Source organism: Nematostella vectensis, chromosome 14 (genome assembly GCF_932526225.1).
Source record: "Nematostella vectensis chromosome 14, jaNemVect1.1, whole genome shotgun sequence".
NCBI classification, from domain to species: domain Eukaryota; kingdom Metazoa; phylum Cnidaria; class Anthozoa; order Actiniaria; family Edwardsiidae; genus Nematostella; species Nematostella vectensis.
In genome coordinates, this window is record NC_064047.1 from 13,899,905 (window position 1) to 13,913,095 (window position 13,191).

Sequence of the window (13,191 nt, forward strand, 5' to 3'; positions counted from 1 at the left end):
ATAACAAGCACGGCATAGAATAGTCAGCCATAGTCACAGCTATAACAAGCACGGCATAGAATAGTCAGCTATAGTCACAGCTATATCCAGTATGGCATAGAATAGTCAGCTATAGTCACAGCTATATCAAGCACAGCATAGAATAGTCAGCTATAGTCACAGCTATATCAAGCACAGCATAGAATAGTCAGCTATAGTCACAGCTATATCAAGCACAGCAAAGAATAGTCAGCTATAGTCACAGCTATAACCAGTATGGCATAGAATAGTCAACTATAGTCACAGCTATAACCAGTATGGCATAGAATAGTCAGCTATAGTCACAGCGATAACAAGCACAGCATAGAATAGTCAGCTATAGTCACAGCTATAACAAGCACAGCATAGAATAGTCAGCTATAGTCACAGCTATATCAAGCACAGCATAGAATAGTCAGCTATAGTCACAGCTATAACAAGCACGGCATAGAATAGTCAGCTATAGTCACAGCTATAACAAGCACGGCATAGAATAGTCAGCTATAGTCACAGCTATAACAAGCACAGCATAGAATAGTCAGCTATAGTCACAGCTATAACAAACACGGCATAGAATAGTCAGCTATAGTCACAGCTATATCAAGCACAGCATAGAATAGTCAGCTATACTCACAGCTATAACAAGCACGGCATAGAATAGTCAGCTATAGTCACAGCTATAACGAGCACGGCATAGAATAGTCAGCCATAGTCACAGCTATAACAAGCACGGCATAGAATAGTCAGCTATAGTCACAGCTATATCCAGTATGGCATAGAATAGTCAGCTATAGTCACAGCTATATCAAGCACAGCATAGAATAGTCAGCTATAGTCACAGCTATATCAAGCACAGCATAGAATAGTCAGCTATAGTCACAGCTATATCAAGCACAGCAAAGAATAGTCAGCTATAGTCACAGCTATAACCAGTATGGCATAGAATAGTCAGCTATAGTCACAGCTATAACCAGTATGGCATAGAATAGTCAGATATAGTCACAGCTATAACCAGTATGGCATAGAATAGTCAGCTTTAGTCACAGCGATAACAAGCACAGCATAGAATAGTCAACTATAGTCCCAGCTATATCAAGCACAGCATAGAATAGTCAGCTATAGTCACAGCTATATCAAGCACAGCATAGAATAGTCAGCTATAGTCACAGCTATAACAAGCACAGCATAGAATAGTCAGCTATAGTCACAGCTATATCAAGCACAGCATAGAATAGTCAGCTATAGTCACAGCTATAACAAGCACGGCTTAGAATAGTCAGCTATAGTCACAGCTATAACAAGCACAGCATAGAATAGTCAGCTATAGTCACAGCTATATCAAGCACAGCATAGAATAGTCAGCTATAGTCACAGCTATAACAAGCACGGCATAGAATAGTCAGCTATAGTCACAGCTATAACAAGCACGGCATAGAATAGTCAGCTATAGTCACAGCTATAACAAGCACAGCATAGAATAGTCAGCTATAGTCACAGCTATAACAAGCACAGCATAGAATAGTCAGCTACAGTCACAGCTATAACAAGCACGGCATAGAATAGTCAGCCATAGTCACAGCTATAACAAGCACGGCATAGAATAGTCAGCTATAGTCACAGCTATATCCAGTATGGCATAGAATAGTCAGCTATAGTCACAGCTATATCAAGCACAGCATAGAATAGTCAGCTATAGTCACAGCTATATCAAGCACAGCATAGAATAGTCAGCTATAGTCACAGCTATATCAAGCACAGCAAAGAATAGTCAGCTATAGTCACAGCTATAACCAGTATGGAATAGAATAGTCAACTATAGTCACAGCTATAACCAGTATGGCATAGAATAGTCAGCTATAGTCACAGCGATAACAAGCACAGCATAGAATAGTCAGCTATAGTCACAGCTATAACAAGCACAGCATAGAATAGTCAGCTATAGTCACAGCTATATCAAGCACAGCATAGAATAGTCAGCTATATTCACAGCTATAACAAGCACGGCATAGAATAGTCAGCTATAGTCACAGCTATAACAAGCACGGCATAGAATAGTCAGCTATAGTCACAGCTATAACAAGCACAGCATAGAATAGTCAGCTATAGTCACAGCTATAACAAACACGGCATAGAATAGTCAGCTATAGTCACAGCTATATCAAGCACAGCATAGAATAGTCAGCTATACTCACAGCTATAACAAGCACGGCATAGAATAGTCAGCTATAGTCACAGCTATAACGAGCACGGCATAGAATAGTCAGCCATAGTCACAGCTATAACAAGCACGGCATAGAATAGTCAGCTATAGTCACAGCTATATCCAGTATGGCATAGAATAGTCAGCTATAGTCACAGCTATATCAAGCACAGCATAGAATAGTCAGCTATAGTCACAGCTATATCAAGCACAGCATAGAATAGTCAGCTATAGTCACAGCTATATCAAGCACAGCAAAGAATAGTCAGCTATAGTCACAGCTATAACCAGTATGGCATAGAATAGTCAGCTATAGTCACAGCTATAACCAGTATGGCATAGAATAGTCAGCTATAGTCACAGCGATAACAAGCACAGCATAGAATAGTCAGCTATAGTCAAAGCTAAAACAAAGATGGCAAAGAATAGTCAGCTATAGTCACAGCTAAAACAAAGATGGCAAAGAATAGTCAGCTATAGTCACAGCTATACCAAGCACAGCATAGAATAGTCAGCTATAGTCACAGCTATAACAAGCACAGCATAGAATAGTCAGCTATAGTCACAGCTATAACAAGCACGGCATAGAATAGTCAGCTATAGTCACAGCTAAAACAAGCACAGCATATAATAGTCAGCTATAGTCACAGCTATAACAAGCAAAGCATAGAATAGTCAGCTATTGTCACAGCTATAACCAGTATGGCATAGAATAGTCAGCTATAGTCACAGCTATAACAAGCACGGCATAGAATAGTCAGCTATAGTCACAGCTATATCCAGTATGGCATAGAATAGTCAGCTATAGTCACAGCTATAACCAGTATGGCATAGAATAGTCAGCTATAGTCACAGCTATAACCAGTAAGGCATAGAATAGTCAGCTATAGTCACTGCCATAACAAGCACAGCATAGAATAGTCAGCTATAGTCACTGCCATAACAAGCACAGCATAGAATAGTCAGCTATAGTCACAGATATAACAAGCACAGCATAGAATATTCAGCTATAGTCACAGCTATAACCAGTATGGCATAGAATAGTCAGCTATAATCACAGCTATAACCAACACAGCATAGAATAGTCAGCCATAGTCTCAGCTATAACAAGCACGGCATAGAATAGTCAGCTATAGTCACAGCTATAAACAGTATGGCATAGAATAGTCAGCTATAGTCACAGCTATAACCAGTATGGCATAGAATAGTCAGCTATAGTCACAGCTATAACCAGTATGGCATAGAATAGTCAGCTTTAGTCACAGCGATAACAAGCACAGCATAGAATAGTCAGCTATAGTCCCAGCTATATCAAGCACAGCATAGAATAGTCAGCTATAGTCACAGCTATAACAAGCACAGCATAGAATAGTCAGCTATAGTCACAGCTATATCAAGCACAGCATAGAATAGTCAGCTATAGTCACAGCTATAACAAGCACGGCATAGAATAGTCAGCTATAGTCACAGCTATAACAAGCACAGCATAGAATAGTCAGCTATAGTCACAGCTATATCAAGCACAGCATAGAATAGTCAGCTATAGTCACAGCTATAACAAGCACGGCATAGAATAGTCAGCTATAGTCACAGCTATAACAAGCACGGCATAGAATAGTCAGCTATAGTCACAGCTATAACAAGCACAGCATAGAATAGTCAGCTATAGTCACAGCTATAACAAACACGGCATAGAATAGTCAGCTATAGTCACAGCTATATCAAGCACAGCATAGAATAGTCAGCTATACTCACAGCTATAACAAGCACGGCATAGAATAGTCAGCTATAGTCACAGCTATAACGAGCACGGCATAGAATAGTCAGCCATAGTCACAGCTATAACAAGCACGGCATAGAATAGTCAGCTATAGTCACAGCTATATCCAGTATGGCATAGAATAGTCAGCTATAGTCACAGCTATATCAAGCACAGCATAGAATAGTCAGCTATAGTCACAGCTATATCAAGCACAGCATAGAATAGTCAGCTATAGTCACAGCTATATCAAGCACAGCAAAGAATAGTCAGCTATAGTCACAGCTATAACAATTATGGCATAGAATAGTCAGCTATAGTCACAGCTATAACCAGTATGGCATAGAATAGTCAGCTATAGTCACAGCGATAACAAGCACAGCATAGAATAGTCAGCTATAGTCACAGCTAAAACAAAGATGGCAAAGAATAGTCAGCTATAGTCACAGCTAAAACAAAGATGGCAAAGAATAGTCAGCTATAGTCACAGCTATACCAAGCACAGCATAGAATAGTCAGCTATAGTCACAGCTATAACAAGCACAGCATAGAATAGTCAGCTATAGTCACAGCTATAACAAGCACGGCATAGAATAGTCAGCTGTAGTCACAGCTAAAACAAGCACAGCATATAATAGTCAGCTATAGTCACAGCTATAACAAGCACAGCATAGAATAGTCAGCTATTGTCACAGCTATAACCAGTATGGCATAGAATAGTCAGCTATAGTCACAGCTATAACAAGCACAGCATAGAATAGTCAGCTATAGTCACAGCTATAACCAGCATGGCATAGAATAGTCAGCAATAGTCACAGCTATATCAAGCACAGCATAGAATAGTCAGCTATAGTCACAGCTATAACAAGCACGGCATAGAATAGTCAGCTATAGTCACAGCTATAACAAGCACGGCATAGAATAGTCAGCTATAGTCACAGCGATAACAAGCACAGTATAGAAGGGTCAGCTATGTCACAGCTATAACAAGCACGGCATAGAATAGTCAGCTATAGTCACATCTATAACAAGCACGAAATAGAATAGTCAGCTTTAGTCACAGCTATAACAAGCACAGCATAGAATAGTCAGCTATAGTCACAGCTATAGCAAGCACGGCATAGAATAGTCAGCTATAGTCACAGCTATAACAAGCACAGCATAGAATAGTAAGCTATAGTCACAGCTATAACCAGTATGGCATAGAATAGTCAGCTATAATCACATCTATAACCAACACAGCATAGAATAGTCAGCCATAGTCACAGCTATAACAAGCACGGCATAGAATAGTCAGCTATAGTCACAGCTATAACCAGTATGGCATAGAAGAGTCAGCTATAGTCACAGCTATAACCAGTATGGCATAGAATAGTCAGCTATAGTCACAGCTATAACCAGTATGGCATAGAATAGTCAGATATAGTCACAGCTATAACCAGTATGGCATAGAATAGTCAGCTTTAGTCACAGCGATAACAAGCACAGCATAGAATAGTCAACTATAGTCCCAGCTATATCAAGCACAGCATAGAATAGTCAGCTATAGTCACAGCTATATCAAGCACAGCATAGAATAGTCAGCTATAGTCACAGCTATAACAAGCACAGCATAGAATAGTCAGCTATAGTCACAGCTATATCAAGCACAGCATAGAATAGTCAGCTATAGTCACAGCTATAACAAGCACGGCTTAGAATAGTCAGCTATAGTCACAGCTATAACAAGCACAGCATAGAATAGTCAGCTATAGTCACAGCTATATCAAGCACAGCATAGAATAGTCAGCTATAGTCACAGCTATAACAAGCACGGCATAGAATAGTCAGCTATAGTCACAGCTATAACAAGCACGGCATAAAATAGTCAGCTATAGTCACAGCTATAACAAGCACAGCATAGAATAGTCAGCTATAGTCACAGCTATAACAAACACGGCATAGAATAGTCAGCTATAGTCACAGCTATATCAAGCACAGCATAGAATAGTCAGCTATATTCACAGCTATAACCAGTATGGCATAGAATAGTCAGCTATAGTCACAGCTTTAACCAGTATGGCATAGAATAGTCAGCTATAGTCACAGCGATAACAAGCACAGCATAGAATAGTCAGCTATAGTCACAGCTATATCAAGCACAGCATAGAATAGTCAGCTATAGTCACAGCTATAACAAGCACGGCATAGAATAGTAAGCTATAGTCACAGCTATAACAAGCACAGCATAGAATAGTCAGCTATAGTCACAGCTATAACAAGCACAGCATAGAATAGTCAGCTATAGTCACAGCTATAACCAGTATGGCATAGAATAGTCAGCTATAGTCACAGCTAAAACAAGCACAGCATATAATAGTCAGCTATAGTCACAGCTATATCCAGTATGGCATAGAATAGTCAGCTATAGTCACAGCTATATCAAGCACAGCATAGAATAGTCAGCTATAGTCACAGCTATATCAAGCACAGCATAGAATAGTCAGCTATAGTCACAGCTATATCAAGAAGAAGCTATAACCATTTGTGCGGTCACGGTCTTGTGTGCTCTGTGGTCGAGTTGTTGTTACAGGGGCTGTACAAAAAAGTAATTAAGCAGTAATAGATATTCATTACTTAATAAAATGGATCAGATATCTATATATACGCCGTTTAACTTAGCCTTGGTACCTATACACGTCTTCCCGTCGCCAATAAGACCGTCAGGACACGATCGACACAACACACCATCCGGGATTTCTCTGCACTTAACTCCTGGGTAACACGTGTCTTCGCCACAAATTCGCTCTTTCTCATCACATAGGGCGCCTTTATAGCCCACGTGACATCGGCAAGTGTAGTTGTTTATTCCATCGATACATGTTCCTGAGAATGAATGATCAAAATTTCAACAACAATTGTCGAGCCCCGATAACGGATCCTCCAAAAGAAATGTGGAAACATTGGGTTATCGGGGTGTTGTTCGAATGAAGATGTTCGAATAACAGAGTGTTCTTGTTACCGTGGGTTCGGGTTTCTGGGTATTCGGGTTACTGGGTGTTCGAGTTATTGAGGATTCGGGTTATTGAGGGTTCGGGTTACAGGATGTTCGAGTTTTTGAGTTTTCGGGTTACTGGATGTTCGAGTTATTAAGGATTCGGGTTACTGGGTGTTCGGGTTATTTAGGGTTCGGGTTACTGAGTGTTCGGGTTATTGAGGGTTCGGGTTACTGGGTGTTCGGGTTATTGAGGGTTCGGGTTACTTGGTGTTCGGGTTATTGAGGATTTGGGTTACTGGGTGTTCGGGTTATTGAGGGTTCAGGTTACTGGGTGTTCGAGTTATAGAGACCAAAAATCCTCGATTTTTATACCCTACCAAAGACCTAAGGCTAAAATTACATACCCTACCGCTCAAAATTATACCCAATAAGTCGTGATTAAAGCGGAAATTCACTGTCAATCAAATGGTGTTTAAATAAATTGTCTTTTTCGGTTAATGCGGCAATGTGTGTATTGGTCAGCCATACTGACAACATTGTCCACTCTATCAGAGACCTAACAAGAAAACAAGCAAAAAGCGAAAAAAAGATACCCTATCGTAGACCTCAAGAGCCCAAACACCCTACCCTAAAGGGCGGCACATACCCGTATACCAAATATGAGGGAGTACCCACCCCCCCTCCGGGCTAGCTTTCTTGTTTTTTCCACGCCGTTTGAGCTACTCGATCGAGCCACTGTGAAAATATAAGCGCTTTATTTTCTTCACAAACGTTTTGCTAACTTTCAATACATCTGCGATTTTCGTGTTATTCAAGCCAACCTGAACGAGCAAGTAAATAACTCTCCAACGAAGAGCAAGTGGGTAACTTCGAACCATTTCGATCAGTAATGGCGGCTTTCCGTTTCAGGTACCGGCTCCATTTGATTGACGGCTGAGAATCGCCAATTGCCAATCGCCGATTAAGCTCCGGTGGTCGCGTAACAATGCATACAGTGGTAAAACCCGATAAAAGGCAATAGCTCTTTCAAACGTCATTAATTATTCAATAGCTATTTTGCCAATCTGGTGAACGGTTCTGGTCACAAGAATGGAACTATTCTAGCGAGACTCGAAAAGCGTGACCAAATAGGTTTCATTCCCTGGAGAAAGCGGAGTTGAATAAAAGTGAGTTTTGAATGTTTTCACTACATAAACCATTACATTTACTACTCAACTAACATTACTCGATTAAAAGTTTTTTTATTATTAATAAGTACATGCTAGATCAAATATGATCGCTCATGCAAACGTGATATTTTAATATCGTGCAAACGTGCTACACACAAACATGGTAACTAAAATATACCATAAAGAATGGGGGTAATGGTGACAAATGATTCACAAGATTACCACCTCGCCATCATTTCACGGGCTTTCGCCTTACCGTTGACACAAAGGCTAGGTTGGCAATCATCAATGTCACTTTCGCATCGGCTTCCGTTGAATCCCGCAGGGCAGGCGCACTCGTACTGGCCAGATCCCCGTGGGTGGTAGGGGTGGGGATGGCATGTTCCCCCGTGTTGGCACGGGCACTCCATCGCCTTTACAGTAACTGTCGTTGTATCGCTGGCGTTGCACTCATCGGTGGCTACGAATTTGAACGTCTTGCTGTCGGAGGTTGTCATGGTGATGTTCAGTTGTCCATCTGGCGTGAACACGTAGCCCTGCGCGTCGGTGTTGGCAAGGGAGTACGTAACGGGACGGTTATCTGGATCCAGAGCTTCAATCTGAAGCGATAACATCTCTCCAACTAATGCGAATTGAACTGGAAGTGTGGTGAAAACAGGCGGGGAATTAACTGAAAAAGATATTTAAGTAATATTTAGTCAATATAAAATTGCCACTTCATTGAAATAGCCAGTGTTTTCATTATCAAATCTAAAAAAAAAAGTAAAAACTAAAGTTCAAACTTCGAACACCGTTTTTGTTCTTGACTTCTTCGCTTCGAATGCATGTATCCGTAAAGTGTTGCCTTGCGTAAATAGCGCCACAAAATCACGTATTCCATTTTGTAGCATTTTGAATTCTAAATTATTCAAACTATTTACTTCAAAGTGTGTGATGACCATGAATCACTGGCTGAAAGATTCCTCTATCGTTTTCACCATTACGCTTGTTCCATGTAAACTGACTATTTGCGTTTCACAATTACGCTTGTTTCATGTAAACTGACTGTTTGCGTTCCAGCATTACGCCTGTTCCATGTAAACTGACTGTTTGCGTTTTACAATTACGCCTGTTCCATGTAAACTGGCTCTTTGCGTTTTACAATTACGCCTGTTCCATGAAAACTGACTGTTTGCGATTTACCTTTAAGCCTGTTTCATGTAAAGTGACTGTTTATGTTTAACCTTTACGCCTGTTCCATGTAAACTGGCTCTTTGCGTTTTACCTTTACGCCTGTTCCATGTAAACTGACTGTTTGTGTTTTACCTTAAAGCCTGTTCCATGAAAACTGACTGTTTGCGTTTTACCTTTACGCCTGTTCCATGTAAAATGACTGTTTGCGTTTTACCTTTACGCCTGTTCCCTGTAAACTGGCTGTTTGCGTTTTACCTTTACGCGTATTCCATGTAAACTGGCTCTTTGCGTTCTACATTTAGGCCTGTTCCATGTAAACTGGCGCTTTGCGTTCTACATTTACGCTTGTTCCATGTAAACTGACTGTTTGTGTTTTACCTTAACGCCTGTTCCATTTAAACTGACTGTTTGCGTTTTACCTTAACGCCTGTTCCATGAAAACTGACTGTTTGCGTTTTACCTTTACGCCTGTTCCATGTAAAAATGACTGTTTGCGTTTTACCTTTACGCCTGTCCCATGTAAACTGACTGTTTGTGTTTTACCTTAACGCCTGTTCCATTTAAACTGACTGTTTGCGTTTTACCTTTACACCTGTTCCATGAAAACTGACTGTTTGCGTTTTAGCTTTACGCCTGTTTCATGTAAAAATGACTGTTTACGTTTTACCTTTACGCCTGTTATATGTAAACTGACTGTTTGCGTTTTACCTTTACGCGTGTTCCATGTAAACTGTTTGCGTTTTACCTTTAGGCCTGTTCCATGTAAACTGGCGCTTTGCGTTCTACATTTACGCTTGTTCCATGTAAACTGACTGTTTGTGTTTTACCTTAACGCCTGTTCCATTTAAACTGACTGTTTGCGTTTTACCTTTACGCCTGTTCCATGAAAACTGACTGTTTGCGTTTTACCTTTACGCCTGTTCCATGTAAAAATGACTGTTTGCGTTTTACCTTTACGCCTGTTCCATGTAAAAGGACTGTCTGTGCTTTACCTTAACGCCAGTCCCATTTAAACTGACTGTTTGCGTTTTACCTTTACACCTGTTCCATGAAAACTGACTGTTTGCGTTTTAGCTTTACGCCTGTTTCATGTAAAAATGACTGTTTGCGTTTTACCTTTACGCCTGTTCCATGTAAACTGACTATTTGCGTTTCACAATTACGCTTGTTCCATGTAAACTGACTGTTTGCGTTCCAGCATTACGCCTGTTCCATGTAAACTGACTGTTTGCGTTTTACAATTACGCCTGTTCCATGTAAACTGGCTCTTTGCGTTTTTCCTTTACGCCTGTTCCATGAAAACTGACTGTTTGCGATTTATCTTTAAGCCTGTTTCATGTAAAGTGACTGTTTATGTTTAACCTTTACGCCTGTTCCATGTAAACTGGCTCTTTGCGTTTTACCTTTACGCCTGTTCCATGTAAACTGACTGTTTGTGTTTTACCTTAAAGCATGTTCCATGAAAACTGACTGTTTGCGTTTTACCTTTACGCCTGTTCCATGTAAAAATGACTGTTTGCGTTTTACCTTTACGCCTGTTCCCTGTAAACTGGCTGTTTGCGTTTTACCTTTACGCGTATTCCATGTAAACTGGCTCTTTGCGTTCTACATTTAGGCCTGTTCCATGTAAACTGGCGCTTTGCGTTCTACATTTACGCTTGTTCCATGTAAACTGACTGTTTGTGTTTTACCTTAACGCCTGTTCCATTTAAACTGACTGTTTGCGTTTTACCATTACGCCTGTTCCATGTAAAAATGACTGTTTGCGTTTTACCTTTACGCCTGTTCCATGTAAACTGACTGTTTGTGTTTTACCTTAACGCCTGTTCCATTTAAACTGACTGTTTGCGTTTTACCTTTACACCTGTTCCATGAAAACTGACTGTTTGCGTTTTAGCTTTACGCCTGTTTCATGTAAAAATGACTGTTTGCGTTTTACCTTTACGCCTGTTATATGTAAACTGACTGTTTGCGTTTTACCTTTACGCGTGTTCCATGTAAACTGTTTGCGTTTTACCTTTAGGCCTGTTCCATGTAAACTGGCGCTTTGCGTTCTACATTTACGCTTGTTCCATGTAAACTGACTGTTTGTGTTTTACCTTAACGCCTGTTCCATTTAAACTGACTGTTTGCGTTTTACCTTAACGCCTGTTCCATGAAAACTGACTGTTTGCGTTTTACCTTTACGCCTGTTCCATGTAAAAATGACTGTTTGCGTTTTACCTTTACGCCTGTTCCATGTAAACTGACTGTTTGTGTTTTACCTTAACGCCTGTTCCATTTAAACTGACTGTTTGCGTTTTACCTTTACACCTGTTCCATGAAAACTGACTGTTTGCGTTTTAGCTTTACGCCTGTTTCATGTAAAAATGACTGTTTGCGTTTTACCTTTACGCCTGTTATATGTAAACTGACTGTTTGCGTTTTACCTTTACGCGTGTTCCATGTAAACTGTTTGCGTTTTACCTTTAGGCCTGTTCCATGTAAACTGGCGCTTTGCGTTCTACATTTACGCTTGTTCCATGTAAACTGACTGTTTGTGTTTTACCTTAACGCCTGTTCCATTTAAACTGACTGTTTGCGTTTTACCTTTACGCCTGTTCCATGAAAACTGACTGTTTGCGTTTTACCTTTACGCCTGTTCCATGTAAAAATGACTGTTTGCGTTTTACCTTTACGCCTGTTCCATGTAAACTGACTGTCTGTGCTTTACCTTAACGCCTGTCCCATTTAAACTGACTGTTTGCGTTTTACCTTTACACCTGTTCCATGAAAACTGACTGTTTGCGTTTTAGCTTTACGCCTGTTTCATGTAAAAATGACTGTTTGCGTTTTACCTTTACGCCTGTTCCATGTAAACTGACTGTTTGCGTTTTACCTTTACGCGTGTTCCATGTAAACTGTTTGCGTTTTACCTTTAGGCCTGTTCCATGTAAACTGGCTCTTTGAGTTCTACATTTACGCCTGTTCCATGTAAATTTGCTCTTTGCGTTTTACCTTTACGCCTGTTCCATGTAAACTGGCTCTTTCCATTTTACCTTTACGCCGACTCCATGTAAATTGGCTGGTATCTGGCTGGCATTGACGACACCACTCGTTCGGTTTAGCATCGTTTTGCGCAAAACAGTGGCCATTGATCAAGCAGGAGTCATGCTAAAACATTGAGATGATAATGAAACGTTCATGGGAATCAGTTTAAGGCATATCGGCGAAAAGGGGACACAAGACGGCGTATTTAGGGACGAGCTAGGTGCTATGCTCGATTGATGCAAGGGAGCACGGCAGAATGTGCTTCATTAAACGCGCGATTGAGATTATTACGAAAATAAACCACTTTGTTATGGAATCTGGGTAAACCCCAAGAGTCGAAAGTCAGAGACTCGAGACTTATAGGCCGAAAGTCGGAAAGATATCTAAAATATCGAAGAGTTTTACTTTTCCTCGCTCATGAATTTTATTTTTACTTTAAAACATATTTCAGATATCTTGTTCGACTCTCGGCCTATCAGTCTCGACTCTAGGGGTTTACCCAGACTCCTTTGTTATGCAACGCGTCATGTGTGTTTGTTTTGTAAGGGGAGTTATCAGTAGCGCTGTTGGGGGTGTGGGGCTCGGATTATGAAGTGGATTATGTTTGTCAACTGTGTCTTTGTTCGTATCATCGGCCCGAAGATATTGGATACGCGTAATGTCGACACGAAGTGCCGACGAAGGATGCACGATGTGCATCTTCCTCTCTTCGGGAAGCATTCGTTAAATAGGAACACATTTTGCCGTGCTCCCTTGATTGATGTGCTTATTTTTTATGTTTGTTAATCCCTTCTGTCTATTGGTATTAGTAAATCTATCAATATGATGGGGGGGGGGGGTCTGTCCCTTACTCGGTGGAAAAAAA

General features: G+C 40.5%; 1 protein-coding gene across 1 annotated transcript in view; it reads right to left on the reverse strand.

Annotated features, from left to right (window-relative positions):
• LOC125559778 (von Willebrand factor D and EGF domain-containing protein-like) overlaps nt 1-13,191 on the reverse strand; it is a 63,911-nt gene that overhangs the window by 13,114 nt on the left and 37,606 nt on the right. The window contains exons 7-10 of the mRNA XM_048721458.1: nt 12,335-12,449; nt 8,380-8,793; nt 6,648-6,842; nt 6,499-6,552 (exon numbers count right to left, since the gene is read on the reverse strand). Coding sequence (XP_048577415.1) covers nt 6,499-6,552; nt 6,648-6,842; nt 8,380-8,793; nt 12,335-12,449 — 778 coding nt within the window. The remainder of the gene's footprint in view (nt 1-6,498; nt 6,553-6,647; nt 6,843-8,379; nt 8,794-12,334; nt 12,450-13,191) is intronic.